Here is a 17879-nt window from a genome sequence, read left to right as displayed (position 1 = left end):
TCACAGCCAGTTCCAGGCGGGGAAAACACGCGACTCGACCAGTGATCCAGTCAGAAACACTAACTACAAGACATCGGATTTCTCTGACATGAGATTACGTAGATTACCATCAAAGCAGGAGTAGGTGGTATCATTAAAGGATGAGGTAAAAAAAGATGCTATAAGCTGCCTTCTAAATATTGTTCGATATGCTTGTAAGTAGATATATTCTCAGGCAAATAAATGTCTATGTTTTAAAATGTTTGGCTGATACTATTCCTATTCTTCCAAGTCTCAGCAGTAAGGAGAATGTGTCATTCGACACTTGCCAACAACACCGGCTAGGAATTTGGCTGTGGTCATTAATTAATTTTGGAAAATCGTGGTTTACACGCGGGTGGTTTGACGCTTCATTAAACAGTTTCGGTAAGAAACAGACCATCCTCAGGTATCTACATGTCACTAAGCAAAACAAAACATTAACCACAGTTAGTAATTATGAAAGCAAGCGTAATGAAATAATCACAATTCTTAAGCTATAGTACATTTATAATTTGATATCATTAATTAGATGCATGACCAGTTAATAAGCATCATGCGACAAACTACGCTGACGGAAAAAAATTACAACACCAAGAAGGAGTTGTGGGATGTAAACGATAATTGGCAGACGTGTTTCTACATGTGAAAGATGATGTCTATTCAAATTTCGGCATAAGAGTGGCCCCAGTAATACCACTATGAGGATGCAGATCAGGTCTGTTTTAAATACACGCTGTAACGGTCGTCAGCGTTAGTTACCTTTGACATTGGACGGGTGAGTTGATGTTAGCCTTTATGGGGTCAAAGCTGCCACAATCATCACATGACTGAATTTGAACGAGGTCGTGTATTAGGACTACGAAAAGATGGATGTTCTTTCTGCGATACTGCAAACAGACCTGACAGGAACGCAGCCTCTGTGCGTGATTGTTGGCAGCGGTAGTCACGGGAATGTGCTGTCACAAAAAGACTGGTCTCCGGACGGCCACGCGGCACTACCGAGAGGGAAGACCATCGTGCCCGGTGTGTGGCTCTGGAGCATCGTACTGCGTCTGCACCAGCAATCTGACCAGCAGTGACACATAGAACTGTTACAAATCGGTTACTTTAAGGACATCACCATTTGCGACTTCAGTTGTGTCAAGTGAGAGCTCATTGCAGGTCAGGGCAGGTTGGAGATCAGTTCTGTTTTCTGACGACAGCTCGATCCGTCTCGGTGCCAGTGATGGCCATGTGTTGATTAGAAGGAGTCCAGTTGGGGGCCTGCAACTAACCTGTCTGCGTGATAGACACACTGGCTCTACAGGATGGTCCATTGATCATGACCGGGCCAAATATCTCACGAAATAAGCGTCAAACGAAAAAACTACAAAGAACGAAGCTTGTCTAGCTTGGATGGGGAAACCAGATGGCGCTATGGTTGGCCCGCTAGACGGTGCTGCCGTAGGTCAAACGGATATCAACTGCGTTTTTTTTTAAATAGGAACCCCCATTTTTTATTACATATTCGAGTAGTACATAAAGAAATATGAATGTCTTAGTTGGACCACTTTTTTCGCTTTGTGATGGATGGCGCTGTAATAGTCACAAACATATGGCTCACAATTTAAGTCGAACAGTTGATAACAGGTAGGTTTTTTAAATTAAAATACAGAGCGTAGGTACGTTTGAACATTTTATCTCGGTTGTTCCCATGTGATACATGTACCTTTGTGAACTTATCATTTCTGATCAAGCATCCTGTTACAGCGTGATTACCTATAAATACCACATTAATGCAATAAATGCTCAAAATGATGTCCGTCAACCTCAATGCATTTGGCAATACGTGTAACGACATTCCTCTCAAAAGCGAGTAGTTCGCCTTCCGTAATGTTCGCACGTGCATTGACAATGCGCTGACGCATGTTGTCAAGCGTTGTCGGTGGATCACGATAGCAAATATCCTTCAACTTTCCCCACAGAAAGAAATCCGGGGACGTCAGATCCGGTGAACGTGCGGGCCATGGTATGGTGATTCGACGACCAATACACCTGTCATTAAATATGCCATTCAATACCGTTTCAATTGCACGCGAGCTATGTGCCGGACATCCGTCATGTTGGAAGTACAATGCCATTCTGTCATGCAGTGCAACATCTTGTAGTAACATCGGTAGAACATTACCTAAGCAATCAAAATACATTGCCATCGATAAAATGGGGTCTAGTTATCCCTCCTCCCATAATGCCGCACCATACATTAACCCGCCAAGGTCGCTGATGTTCCACTTGTCGCAGCCATCGTGGATTTTCCGTTGCCCAATAGTGCATATTATGCCGGGTTACGTTACCGCTGATGGTGAATGACGCTTCGTCGCTAAATAAAACGCGTGCAAAAAATCTGTCGTCGTCACGTAATTTCTCTTGTGCCCAGTCGCAGAACTGTACACGACGTTCAAAGTCGTCGCCATGCAATTCCTGGTGCATAGAAATAGGGTACGGGTGCAATAGATGTTGATGTAGCATTCTCAACACCGACATTTTTGAGATTTCCGATCCTCGCGCAATTTGTCTGCTACTGATGTGCGAATTAGCCGCGACAGCAGCTAAAACATCTACTTTGGCATCATCATTTGTTGCAGGTCGTGGTTGACGTTTCACATGTGGCTGAATACTTCCTACTTCCTTAAATAATGTAACTATCCGGCGAACGGTCTGGACACTTGGATGATGTCATCCAGGATACCGAGCAGCATACATAGCACACGCCCGTTAGCCATTTTAATCACATCAGCCATACATCAACACGATATCGACCTTTACCGCAATTGGTAAACGGTCCATTTTAACGCGGTTAATGTATCACGAAGCAAATACCGTCCGCACTGGTGGAATGTTACGTGATACCACGTACTTATACGTTTGTGACTATATTACAGCGCCATCTATCACAAAGCGAAAAATTTGGTCCAACTGAAACATTCATATTTCTTCACGTACTACACGAATATGTAATAAAAATGGGGCTTACTATTTTTAAAAAACGCAGTTGATATCCGTTTGACCTATGGCAGCGCCATCTAGCGGGCCAACCGTAGCGCCATCTGGTTTCCCCCTTCAAGCTTGACGAGTTTCGTTCTTTGTAGTTTTTTCGTTTGATGCTTATTTCGTGAGATATTTGGCCCGGTCACTATCAATGGACCACCCTGTGTATCTGGAGTTGTGGTATGGGGTGCGACTTCGTATGACAGCAAGAGCACTCTCGTGGCTATCCAGCGCACCCTGACTGCAAATTTGTATGCCAGCCTGGTGATCCAACATGTGATGCCATTCATGAACAGCATTCTAGACGATGTTTTCCAACAGGATAAAGCTCGCCCACATACCACTGTTGAGACCAACATGCTCTTCAGGTTGTCGCCCTGTTGTCTTGGCCTGTTCGACCGCCAGATCTCTCTCCACTCGAGCACATACGAGACATTATCTCCCACAAACTGACATCCAGCACGTGTACAACACAGTGTATGCACATTTACATGTTTGAATTCAACAGTCTGGCTGGCACACCCGGTTATTAATGTACCAGCATTTCACATTTGCAAAGGCTTACGTCGCGCTTACTTTAACCTGTGATCTTGCAATGTTAATCACTTAAATATATTTTCTAGACAAATGTACTCCTGAAATTTTATTACTCTACATTAATTATTATTTGGTGTTGCAATTTTTTCCATCAGTGTATAATACTGGAGTACACAGAGTTCACAGTAAATACTGTGTCGAAGCACAGGGCAAGACTGAAGTTACCTATGATCTTCAGTCATAAAAAACAGTGGCAAGGATGACAGGATCTTAACCAAAGACACTGCACGGAACAAATGTATACTGTATTGTATTTCATGTATCAAGTTGACGCGTGGTAACCTTCCTACCATTGCCTAGATCACCTAATTAATAGGATTAAGTGAAACAGTGAAGACATTATTATACGAACATGAAGGACTAAGTAAAACAATGAACGCACTATTATATCAACAGGAAGGTATATCATTGAAACTTCCTGGCAGACTGAAACTGTGTGCCGGACCGAGACTCGAACTCGGGACCTTTGCCTTTCGTGGCCAAGTGTTCTACCAACTGAGCTTGATTTCTACCAGTACCTCGTCTCCTACCTTCCAAACTTTACAGAAGCAGAGCACTTGCCCGCGAAAGGCAAAGGTCCCGAGTTCGAGTCTCGGTCTGGCACACAGTTTTAATCTGCCAGGAAGTTTCATATCAGCGCACACTCCGCTGCAGAGCGAAAATCTCATTCTGCCATAGAAGCTGGTCGTGCTGCGTCAGTCGTACAACGATGCTGGTACCAGTGGTCACGTGAACAGCACCACACCTGTAGACCAGGTTCTGGACGTCCACGCAGCGCAGACGCCCGCCACAATCGTCTTATTGTCAGGGTAGCAGTGGCAGATCGTACAGATAACAGGGCTTATGAGCCCAGACGTGTCAACACGAACTGTTACGAAACAGTTGTTCGCAATGGGACTGCGGGTGCGCCTACCTGTGGCCCATATTCCTCTCACACCACTACACCGACGTGCACGGCTCGGCCGGTGCCGTCAGAGGATCATATGGAAGGTCGAATGGCGTGCCGTGGTCTTGAGCGATGAAAATAGATTTTTCCTGCGGCAAGTGATGGTCGTTTGTACTTATGATGTAGACCTAGTGAGCGCTGTACCGTAGAGTGCATTCGTCCGAGACACACTGGCCCCGACCGAGGCCTTAATCCGTCGGCACACGGACCGTGCTTCCGAATGCTGAGCGTTGAGCGTGCCGAGTTTCTGACGTCATAGCGTGGAATAGCACGTTCGGGAGACTTTTCGAACGAGCAGAGCAATATCTAGCATGTCAGATATTCTGAGCGTGTGACTGAGCGTTGACCAATGAGATGGCACAACGCCACCTACGTCACAAGCTCTCCATCTCCCTGCAGCACAGAGCTGTGAGGCGCCATTTTGGCATTCATTTCCAGCCTATACGTATATATGCCGTTTCTGAGCACCAGCAAATTGAGAATAACCCGTTGTTAGCTGTGTGATTCGTTGCAGTGAAATAATGAGAAACAGCATATTCGTGGCAAAAGAATTGTTGTAACTTGCGTATTATGAGAGTATGCTATTTAAAGGCAACGACACACTGAGAATGCACTAAAAAACTCATTGTTCTTGGTACAATTTGTGATACTTAACTTTCAATTAGTAAGATAGCTACGATTAAAGATTTTAGCGACTGGCAACATCTAGGATTGACATTTGAGGATGTGTTGTTCATTTACCGTAGTGAGTAGCGTCACTGAGTCGAGACGAGTAGTGGGGCGATGGTTCGCGTCTCGCCACACCTAAATTTTTTTCATTACATTTACGTTGTTCTGATGCTTTATTATCAGTTTAATACTAGTACATACTATAATATTTGATGTTATGTATAGATAAGTTCACCTTTTTTTGAGGAATGAGTTTGTTCGATTGGCTTAATCTACAGCACAGCTTGCACTACTTGTATAAAGATATTTTGCCCCTTTTCCTTTTGTAATTCACATGTTGCAAAGATTCCGTTACTGGGTAGGAACACTGATCAAGTAAGACTGACCTTGGGGTTCTACTAAAATTTGGGAATGATGAAATAATGTTTATCTTATGTGGCAAATTTGTATTGCACTAGTCAAAATATCCACGGGTGTGCTGCCGGTCTATAGTGTCCAACGGGCACAATATTTCGGCGATCATACATGTCGCCATCATCAGGTGAACTGACGGTCTGAGCTCCTGTGAACGTGCCGGCACGGAGATCCGTACGCTAAGGCTGCTCAGAGGGAACTGGGTTCGGTCGCGGCGGCGGCCGATTTAAATACCCTCCGCCCGCGGCGCGCTCCCTCCGCCGTCCGCGCCCCGCGCCACGGTCGCGCGGTGGAACAGATTGCGACGGCGTCTGAGATGACGTCGGTGTGATGGCTCTGTCCGCCGTGGTCGTCACAACTATACGTTTGCTCGATGTACTCTTGATTAACCCGATCGCTGGTTCCCAAGCCTTGCTAAGATTATAGCCACAGTCGCGGTTTATGAGGTCGTCATTGGTGCGAATTTCGATGGCCTCTCTAACAACGCTGTCCCAGTATCTCGACGTCTGTACCAGAATCCTCGTGCGGTCATACTCCATGGCGTGATTTTCCGACAAACAATGTTCAGCGACCGCCGACTTGCTCGGATACATCAGTCGAGTGTGCCTCTGGTGTTCACGGCATCGATCCTCGACGGTACGCGTCGTCTGACCAATATACGGCTTGCCACACCGACACGGAATCTGGTACACGCCGGCCTTCCTCAAACCGAGGTCATCCTTGGCGCTCCCCACCAGTGCACGAGTTTCATTTGGAGGAGAAAACACAGTTCCGACCCGGTATTTCTTCAGAATGCGGGCGATTTTCCCCGAGAGTGCGCCTGTGTATGGAATAAATGCAGTGCCTACCTCCTCCCTCGTGACTTCATCCATCTCAACTGCAGCACAACCTGTTGAGATGGATGAAATCACGAGGGAGGAGGTAGGCACTGCGTTTATACCATATACAGGCGCACTCTCGGGGAAAATCGCTCGCATTTTGAAGAAACACCGGGTCGGAACTGTGTTTTGTCCTCCGAATAAAACTCGTGCACTGTTGGGGAGCGCCAAAGATGACCTCGGTTTGAGGAAGGCCGGCGTGTACCAGATTCCGTGTCGGTGTGGCAAGTCGTATATTGGTCAGACGACGCGTACCGTCGAGGATCGATGCCGTGAACACCAGAGGCACACTCGACTGATGTATCCGAGCAAGTCGGCGGTCGCTGAACATTGTTTGTCGGAAAATCACGCCATGGAGTATGACCGCACGAGGATTCTGGTACAGACGTCGAGATACTGGGACAGCGTTGTTAGAGAGGCCATCGAAATTCGCACCAATGACGACCTCATAAACCGCAACTGTGGCTATAATCTTAGCAAGGCTTGGGAACCAGCGATCGGGTTAATCAAGAGTACATCGAGCAAACGTGTAGTTGTGACGACCACGGCGGACAGAGCCATCACACCGACGTCATCTCAGACGCCGTCGCAATCTGTTCCACCGCGCGACCGTGGCGCGGGGCGCGGACGGCGGAGGGAGCGCGCCGCGGGCGGAGGGTATTTAAATCGGCCGCCGCCGCGACCGAACCCCCCCCTGGTGCATACTGCGCAGTACGCTGACGATACAGCCTTCTACACGAGAAACGCGAACAAGGACCTGGTCATTCGTAGGCTACAAAGGGTTTTAGATGACACAGAAACCTGGGCCCGTCGCTGGCGCATCACCATCAACTCGGAGAAGACACAGGCAATGCTGATTACCCGCAGGCTCGGAAGGCGCGTACCTCCTCAACGTCCCCCCCTCCACCTTCACCTAAATGGAACCCAACTCCCCTGGCGCAGAACCGCCAAGTACCTTGGTGTAACCCTGGACTCTCGTCTTACGTGGAAACCCCACATAGACGAGGTCCACAGGAAGGTCTGCGCCAGAATGTCCATCCTATACCCTATCCTGAACACAACCAGCTCCCTTCCTGGCCCAGTAGCAGTAAATGTATACCAGGCCCTGATCCGGCCGGTAATGGAGTATGCGTGCCCTGTCTGGGGATACGCGGCAAAGCAGCACCTGGACAAACTCCAGAGGCTGCAGAACCGCGCCCTCAGAAGGGCACTGCACCTACCTCTCGGATTCCCTACGGACGACTTGCACGCCGCAGCCGAAATCCCACTCCTGAGAGAGCGTTTCCAGGATCTGGCAAGGGCCTTCTATGAGGGTTCTTCCAGATCCGGAAATGCACTCATCCACTCCCTAGGTCGGTATGACATGTCCCGCGATAAGCATAAGCGCCCTATGACGATCTTCGACGACTAAGTCGAAGAGAAAAATCCCAATATCCATTCCCAAATCCTGCTCCTACCCAAACCACTACAATTATCTCGCCAAACCTCAGGCAAGTACCAGACTCACACAGAACAAACATCACATTTCATAGACACCAAAAAATACAGAAATAATCATACACACAAGTACACAGGGGAGTAAAAGCCGAAAGGCTACAAACTCCCCCTCACACTTCTCCAAAGAGGAGAAAGTATTAGATGTAAGCAGCAGCAGCTAGCAGCAGCAGCAGCTGCGACCGAACCCAGTTCCCTCTGAGCAGCCTTAGCGTACGGATCTCCATGCCGGCACGTTCACAGGAGCTCAGTCCGTCAGTTTACCTGATGATGGCGACATGTATGATCGCCGAAATATTGTGCCCGTTGGACACTATAGACCGGCAGCACACCCGTGGATATTTTGATTATCAAATACGCCGGGAGAAACTCAAGAATCACTTGTATTGCACTGTTTGTAATGAAACTGTTATAGACCTGTGTCCTTATTGACTGAACATGGTACTTTCTTTTTCGTCTTAAAGCATGTACATGGATATTGAAGTTATTATTTGTGAGCATTACATATAGAGCAACGTGACTAGCATATGAGCAATGAAGAAAATGTGCGTTTTAATAGAGCTAATGTGGGAATTTTATGCGCGCCCGTTTAGTAAACAGTGTGATTTACGAACAAGAAACATCCCACAACTACCGCTGGAGTGCGTTGTGATCGCGTATACCACGTTGGGGCCCACGTACCGTATGCACAAGTCGCATCATTTCTCAGCGTTCATCAGCACGTTGAACTCAGCACGTTCAACGTTGACGTTCGACAGCACGGTCCGTGTGCCGACGGTTCGGTCTCAGGTGCGATAAGCTACAACCCTCGTTCACCCCTGGTGTTCTGGAGGGGGCACTAACCAGCGCTCGGTACGTAAAGAATGTCGTTAGATTCGTTCTTTTGCCGTTCTTGCAGCAGGAAGCTAATGTGTTGTTCCAACGAGATACTGCTAGCCCACACACTGCCCGTGAAACTCGACGTGCTCTACAAGACCCTGACCAGCACGATGTCCGGAAACGTCTCCAATCGAGCACGTGTGGGATACGCTAGGATGAGAAGCGACTCGTGCGATTCGTCACCCAACAAATCTTACGGAACTAAGTGAACAGGTCGAGCAGGCGTTGCATAACGTATCCCACGACGGTGTTCGTCATCTGTACAACCAACTGGCTGCCAGAATCAGCTCATGTATTGCCGCCTGTGGAGGCTACATCACGTACTACACTACTGGCCATTAAAATTGCTACACCACTAAGATGACGTGCTACATACGCGAAATTTAACCGACAGGTAGAAGATGCAGTGATATGCAAATGATTAGCTTTTTAGAACATTCACACAAGGCTGGCGCCGGTGGCGACACATACAGCGTGCTGACATGAGGAAAGTTTCCAACCGATTTCTCATACACAAACAGCAGTTGACCGGCGTTGCCTGGTGAAACGTTGTTGTGATGCCTCGTGTAAGGAGGAGAAATGCGTACCATCACGTTTCCGACTTTGATAAAGGTCGGATTGTAGCCTATCACGATTACGGTTTAGCGTATCGCGACTTTGCTGCTCGCGTTGGTCGAGATCCAATGACTGGAATCGGTGGGTTCAGGAGGGTAATACGGAACGCCGTGCTGGATCCCAACGGCCTCGTATCACTAGCAGTCGAGATGACAGGCATCTTATCCGCATCGCTGTAACGGATCGTGCAGCCACGTCTCGATCCCTGGGTCAACAGATGAGGACGTTTGCAAGACGACAACCATCTGCACGAACAGTTCGACGACTTTTGCAGCAGCATGGACTATCAGCTCGGAGACCGTGGCTGCTGTTACCCTTGACGCTGCATCACAGACAGGAGTGCCTGCGATGGTGTACTCAACGACAAACCTGGGTGCACGAATGGCAAAACGTCATTTTTTCGGATGAATCCAGATTCTGTTTATAGCATCATGATGGTCGCATCCGTGTTTGGCGACATCGCGGTGAACGCACATTGGAAGCGTGTATTCGTCATCGCCATACTGGCGTATCACCCACTGTGATGGTATGGGGTGCCATTGGTTACACGTCTCGGTCGCCTGTTGTTCGCATTGACGGCACTTTGAACAGTGGGCGTTACATTTCAGATGTGTTACGACCCGTGGCTCTACCCTTCATTCGATCCCTGCGAAACCCTACATTTCCACAGGATAATGCACGACCGCATGTTGCAGGTCCTGTACGGGCCTTTCTGGGTACGGAAAATGTTCGACTGCTGCCCTGGCCAGCACATTCTCCAGATCTCTCATCAATTGAAAACGTCTGGTCAATGGTGGCGAGCAACTGGCTCGTCATGATATGCCAGTCACTACTCTTGACGAACTGTGATATCGTGTTGAAGCTGCATGGGCAGCTGTACCTGTACACGCTATCCAAGTTCTGTTTGACTCAATGCCCAAGCTTATCAAGGCCGTCATTACGGCCAGAGGTGGTTGTTCTGGGTACTGATTTCTCAGGATCTATGCGCCCAAATTGCGTGAAAATGTAATCACACGTCAGTTCTAGTATAATATATTTGTCCACTGAATACCCGTTTATCATCTGCATTTCTTCTTGCTGTAGTAATTTTAATGGCCAGTAGTATAATAGCGGTGTTTCTGCATGGGTCGGTATCTGGTATTTCAGAGCCGCTTGTGCTATTGATATCTAAATGTAATAATTTCATGTACTCCACTATGCACTGCTGCAACAATAAGTCTTGAGTAAATTGGAAACCTCTCAAAAGGTGTACTAAATTTTTTCCTATAATATACATCAAAACAAAAATTAGAACCTCTTTTATACCCGCTATGAATATATTGCATATCTGTGTTATTTGAATGTAAAGTAATTGTTGTCATAGAGAGAAAAATACTGCAGAACGGCCTACTGGAGCGCCTTCGTGGCATCTCCAGACATCGAGCTACATATTACCCTGGCTGCAGGTTGACAAGTCCGTTACAAAAACTACAACATCTCATCAAGGAAGTGTAATATACATCTATTCAAAAATTACAATCTCTTGTATACTCACTTACGAACATACTGCATATCTCTTTTATTTAAATGTAAAGTAATTGCTGTAAGTACTGTAAAGCTATAAATCATCACCTCCTCAAAGTAATTTTATGAGTTCAGCACTAGCGAGAATTAATCTGACTCAACAAATAATAGTTTCATCCACCGAGCAATGCATCGCGTAATACATCCCGTGGGGGGAGGGGGGAACTTGGCCTGACACTAGGGAAGCTCTGAGGACGAGAGGAAAGGAACGTTTCACGCTGAAACGGTGACAAACCGACAGATTCAGACTTCTTAAGGGTACTCGCCTTTGTTAATTCTAAGTGACATGTGCGTTGCCAGTTGCAAGTCGAACGCAAATGGTAATGCATCCCTTAATACTCCTCGTCAACACATTTTCTGTCTTTTACATGACGGATTGTCATGGAGTGAAACAGAAGTGGTATCTGGTGCTCCCCAAGGACGTGTCTTGGGCCGTCTGCGGTTCCTAATCCATATAACCGATTTGCACTGAAATAACGAAAGTCATGGAATACCTCCTAATATCCTGTCGGACCTCCTTTCCCCCGGCGTAGTGCAGCAACTCGACGTGACATGGAATCAACAAGTCGTTGGAAGTCCCCTTCATAAATAATGACCCATGCTACCTCTGAAGCCTCCACAATTGCGAAAGCTTTTCCGATCCACGAACTTGCGCGCAAACCGAACACTCCATTACATCCCATAAATGTCCGATGGGGCTCATGTCAGGCAACTTGGGGGGCGAAATCATTAGCTCGAACTGTCCAGAATGTTATTCAAACCAATCGCGAACGATTTTGGCCTAGTGACACGGCGCATAAGCATCAGTGAAAAGTTCCATCGTTGTTTGGGAACATGGAGTCCATGAATGACTGCAGATAGTCTCCAAGTAGCCGAACATAACCATTTCCAGTCAATGATCGGTTAAGTTGGACCAGAGAACCCAGTCCATTCCATGTAAATAGAGTCCACATCATCAAGGAGCCACAACCAGCTTGCGCAGTTCCTTTTTGACAACCTGGGTCTATGGTTTCGTCAAGTCTGCGCCACACTCCAACCCTACCATCAGCTCTTACCAACTGAAAGCGGGACCCATCACCAGGGCACGGATTTCCAGTAGTCTAGGGTCCAAGCGATACGGTCACGAGGGCACGAGAGGCGCTACATGCTACGTCGTGATGTTAACAAAGGCACTCGAGTCGGCTCCTGCCGCCGTATCCCATTAACGCTAGATTTCGCCGCACTGTTCTAACGGATGAGTTCGTAGTACGTCCCACATTGATTTCCGTGGATATGTCACGCAGTGTTACTTGTCTCTCATCAATGACAACTCTCCGCAAACATCGCTGCACTCGGTCGTTAAGTGAAGGCCGTCGGCCACTGCGTCTTCCGTGTTGAGAGGTGAGTGTCCGCGTTCGAAGTCTGTAAATTCCTGTCGTGCGGCCATAATCATGTAGGAAACCTACCCACGTGAATCACCTGAGTACAAATGACAGTTGCGCCAATGCACTGCCCTTTTATATCTTGTGTACGCGATACTAGCGCGCCGACCGCGGTGGCCACGCGGTTCTAGGCGCTGCAGTCCGGAACCGCGCGACTGCTACAGTCGCAGGTTAGAATCCTGCCTTGGGCATGGATGTGTGTGATGTCCTTAGGTTAGGTTAGGTTTAAGTAGTTCTAAGTTCTAGGGGACTGATGACCAAAGATGTTAAGTCCCATAGTGCTCAGACCCATTTGATTACATTTTCACGCAATTTGGGTGCATAGATCGTGAGAAATCAGCACCCAGAACAACCACCTCTGGCCATCATAACGGCCTTGATATGCCTGGGCATTCAGTCAAACAGGACTTGGATGGCGTGTACGGGTACAGCTGCCCATACAGCTTCAACACGATACCACAGTTCGTCAAGAGTAGTGACTGGCGTATTGTGACGAGCCAGTTGCGCAGCCACCATTGACCAGACGTTTTCAATTGGTGAGAGGTCTGGAGAATGTGCTGGCCAGGACAGCAGTCGAACATTTTCTGTATCCAGAAAGGTCCGTACAGGACCTGCAACATGCGGTCGTGCATTATCCTGCTGAAATGTAGGGTTCCGCAGGGATCGAATGAAGGGTAGAGCCACGGGTCGTAAAACATCTGAAATGCAACGTCCAGTGTTCAAAGCGCCGTTAATGCGGACAAGAGGTGACCGAGACGTGTAACCAATGGCACCCCATACCATCACGCCGGGTGATACGCCAGTATGGCGATGACGAATACACGCTTCCAATGTGCATTCACCGCGATGTCGCCAAACACGGATGCGACCATCATGATGCTGTAAACAGAACCTGGATTCATAAGAAAAAATGACGTTTTGCCATTCGTGCACCCAGATTTGTCGTTGAGTACACCATCGCAGGCGCTCCTGTCTGTGATGCAGCGTCACGGGTAACCGCGGCCACGGTCTCCGAGCTGATAGTCCATGCTGCTGCAAACGTCGTCGAACTGTTCGTGCAGATGGTTGTTGTCTTGCTAACCTCCCCGTCTGTTGACTCAGGGATCGAGACGTGGGTGCACGATCCGTTACAGCCATGCGTATAAAATGCCTGTCATCTCGACTGCTAGTGATACGAGGCCGTTGGGATCCAGCACGGGGTTCCGTATTACGCTCCTGAACCAACCGATTCCATATTCTGCTTACAGTCATTGGATCTCGACCAACGCGAGCAGCAATGTCGCGATACGATAAACCGCAGTCACGATAGGCTACAATCCGACCTTTATCAAAGTCGGAAACGTGATGGTACGCATTTCTCCTCCTTACACGAGGCATCACAACAACGTTTCACCAGGCAAAGCCGGTCAACTGCTCTTTGTGTATGAGAAATTGGTTGGAAAGTTTCCTCATGTCAGCACACTGTAGGTGTCGCCACCGGCGCCAACCTTGTGTGAATGCTCTGAAAAGCTAATCGTTTGCATATCACAGCATCTTCCTCCTGTCGGTTAAATTTCGCGTCTGTAGCACGTCATCTTCGTGGTGTAACAATTTTAATGGCCAGCAGTGTATAAAGAAGTAGTTTGAATGTGTTTCGATGAACCCTCTGCCAACTACTTAAATGTGAATTGCAGATCAGTCGTATTGATGTAGATGTAAATGTAGAGTACCAAACAAGAGATTACTTTTAAAGTAACTGAAAATTCGTGCACAGGTACCCTCTTGCAAATATCTGTTATTTCGAACACTGTTATGGACAGTTGCTCTAAACGATTTGCAATATCTGTGCTTTTACAGGTCTTTGGAGTTCCACATGAAAGATGGGGGCAACAGATATGCGCTTGCATTCGACTGAAGAGGGGCTCCACTTTGACTTCTGATGCAGTACGAGAGTTTGCGAGTGGTAAAGTAAGTAGTTGCTGATTTGATATTCCTCTCCAAGTAACAGGTGGACGTACCGGTAAATATCCATTCTCATGCGCCTTGTGACTTTCAGATTTCAGACTTCAAGATACCATCCATAATAGAAATAGTGGATGAACTACCGAGAAATCCTTCAGGAAAAATCCAGACTCTGCAGCTGCGTGAAGCAGTGATGGAAAAGTATGGAATAAAAGATGTAGCAATATATGGATGGTGAATGAGAATCATCACATTATTTGCTTTTGAAGTGTATGTTCTAAATTGTATAAACGAAACGTTAAAATGAGATTAATTGTTCCGTGTGTTAAACAGTAAGACATCATATTTCATGATTATTGGCCTGTTGAAAATAAGTTCGATTTATTAAATGTTATTTATGGAAGAGACAAGGAATAATTTAAAGATATTCATTTTAACAGATTCACCAAACCACCGCTTATTATATACAGTATTTATATTGATGAGTAAATACTTTAGTTATAAGTGTTGTCCAGAACATCTGCAGTTTGTGACAAGAGGTAGCCCTCTTTGAACGCATGAAAAATAGGTGATTTTAGTGACTTTTTTCAAGTAAAGTAAAAATTAATGCCAAATCTGATGTCACAGTTTCATTTCTCACACTTTTTCTTTAAAAAAATCATTTTCATGTGGACATCTGACGCTTCCTGTATGTAGCCACTCCACTAGGTGGAAGGACCCCTTGCAGTCGATGGGAATTCCCGAAACCCTCCTATGAGACCTGTAACAAAAAAAAATTTGTTTATGTCATTTTAATATATTTTCTGTCGGCATACATAGGATAACTGAGAAATGTTAAGTTCTGACAAAATGGTAACATGTTGAAAGAAACGTCATTTTCTTCGCGCAAAGGTGTTGGCGTGCTCAGAAAATAGGCTTGTAAAGATATCACAAGACGGCTACGTACGCTGACAGAGAATGCAATTTAGAATGGCAGCATTACATTCCGATCAAAATCATATGTACCGTTCTCAGTTGCGTTTTCCGCCAATTTGAAAAATGTGGTTTCGAGGAAAACGCGTTTAAAGGTTTGGGTTACATTTTTTGTAGTTAAACAAACTTCTAGTCAGCGATCCTCCGACTGCACACCAATCCTTACAGATCCAAAAAGAGGTCATCCTCCCTCTCGCAGCCACAGCGATTTTGCGGGCCTCTTTGGCAGCTTCTGTTATCCACTGCTCTGCTTTACTCGATTGGCTTTTCGTCCGCATTTGTGCAGAAGTTGTAACAGGCTGATCCGATCTCAAATTCGAACACGTCTGTGATTTCCATAATGTACGTATGTTAGACCATCGTTGAAATTACAAGATGCCACCCTGACCGCGGTATCGACTACTTTTTCCACGCTGGAATAATTTTCAGAGACACTTTTTCACAGATCGCCTTATAACTCGATAATGAAGTTTCTGGCAAACTTGGAATGAACACTGCAGTAAAGCAGACATCCCGGAGAACATTTTAAGCCAAAAGTATCGATTATTTGAAGTTTTCAAAGAAGACCACACTGTTAAGGAAAAATAGAAACATCCAACACGTTTTCCAGACCAGGGAAAAGCACACGTTTCTAATTTCCTTTCGTGTATTCTTTGAATGGTTAATTCATAGAAGCAGCAAGTTGCTTTTTTATAACTAACGTCACCATTTACAAACTTAAGATTTGTAACTCTCTACATCTTGGCTGATAATCTAGGTTCAGAGTAAGCGTTTTTTAACTATGGATGTCAATAGAACAAGCTTTGACTACAGCATAAAAACTTCACATTTATATGTACCAGACAATGTTCTTGTTGTAGTTGTGGTCTTCAAGCTAAAAGTTGGTTTGCTACAACTCTCTTTCTACTGTACGAGCCTCTTCGTGTCCGAATAACCACTCTGTAACCTATTTCGGTTTGAATCTCCTTACTAGTAATCAAGCCTTTCTCTCCCTCTACAATTTTTTTCCCCCGCACTTCGTGCCATTAGCAAACTGAGATCTACCCATGTCATGTTCAGTATTCTTTTGTAGCATCACATTTCAAACTCTTGTATTTTCTTACTATCTGAATTGTTTATAGTCCACGCTCCGGACAAATACTTCCCTGATATTTAAATTTATATTTGATGTTAACAAATTTCTCTTTTCCAGGAACACTTTTTTTCCTGTTGCAAGTCTGTAATTTATACTCTTTCTACATCGGCTACCATGAGTTATTTCGCTGCACAAAGCAGCGAATGTGGTCGACTCCTTTTGTTGTCTCATCAAATTAATCAGACAAAACGGCAGGACAATGTAAAGTGTAGTAAAACAAAAGCTGAAACTTCTGATAGTCGATGTTTACATACCATTACATGATGACAGTCATTTTGTTCTCCACCTTGGTAGTGTTACCTTCTTCCTCATCGAAAACATTTTTACTCTTGATACCAAAGCGTAAAAAGCATGAAATAACATTTAGCTCACCTAAGGGTCAAATGCTCGAACTACCACGACACAATTATATATCGTCACGACTGTGAACCTACAAACACAAAAACGAAATGAAGTGATCGCATGGCACTGATGGTCGGGAGTTCCCCCTTGGAGAAGCTCGGCCACCGAATTAAATGTCTTTTCAGTTCACGCCACACGGGGTGACTGGCGTGCCGATGACGATGAAATGATAATAAGGACAACACAACACCCACTCTCCGAGCGGAGAAAATCTCCGACTCGGCAGGGAATCGAACTCGTGCACACTACATGGCAGTCAGACGAGCTGATCGCCAGCTAAAGGGGGTGGCCACCTACAAACAAATTACTTTCGATAAAAAATTGCGCACACTTAACCGATAGAGCTGCTTTTTCCGTAGATGTGTTGCAAAGGGTGAGGGATGGTTAACAGAAGGTTGAAGCGAAATCGTAATTATTGTTTGTTCTGCTGAGACGTACTAAAGTGTGTGACGTTGCATCTCTGACGTAACTCTTCCTATATACATTAAAGAAATCAATTCTCAAGTATCTGAGTGCGAGTTTTAAAATAATCTCTGACAACTCCTAACAATTGTTTTACAATACTCCTGTGCCCAACGGACAACTTACCTCGTCTTGCCACTGCAACTGCGTGATCTGCAACATGCTAAAAATATTTCAAAAGCTATACTGCGATCCATTAAGAGTGCAATACGTAGCCATAAAAATTGAAACTGTTGTTGTTGTTGTGGTATTCAGTGCTGAGACTGGTTTGATGCAGCTCTCCATGCTACCCTATCCTGGGCAAGCTTCTTCATCTCCCAGTACTTACTGCAACCTACGTCCTTCTGAATCTGCTTGGTCTCCCTCTACGATTTCTACCCTCCACGCTGCCCTCCAATGCTAAATTTGTGATCCCTTGATGCCTCAGAACATGTCCTACCGAC

At 46.0% G+C, this 17879-nt stretch overlaps 1 protein-coding gene across 3 annotated transcripts in view; it reads left to right on the top strand.

Moving 5' to 3' along the window:
• The window catches only part of LOC126195003 (medium-chain acyl-CoA ligase ACSF2, mitochondrial-like), a 282623-nt gene extending 267761 nt beyond the window's left edge, over positions 1-14862 (top strand). For 2 of the 3 annotated variants that reach the window (XM_049933426.1, XM_049933425.1), the window contains 2 exons: positions 14361-14471; positions 14560-14862. In XM_049933426.1, the coding sequence (XP_049789383.1) occupies positions 14361-14471; positions 14560-14703 (255 nt within the window). In that variant the 3' untranslated portion in view covers positions 14704-14862. The remainder of the gene's footprint in view (positions 1-14360; positions 14472-14559) is intronic. The other variant, XR_007538543.1, reaches the window with a different exon arrangement.
• The last annotated feature ends 3017 nt before the right edge of the window (positions 14863-17879 follow it).

Source organism: Schistocerca nitens, chromosome 7, assembly GCF_023898315.1.
Source record: "Schistocerca nitens isolate TAMUIC-IGC-003100 chromosome 7, iqSchNite1.1, whole genome shotgun sequence".
NCBI classification, from domain to species: Eukaryota; Metazoa; Arthropoda; class Insecta; order Orthoptera; family Acrididae; genus Schistocerca; species Schistocerca nitens.
This window is presented reverse-complemented; position numbering and strand designations above follow the sequence as displayed.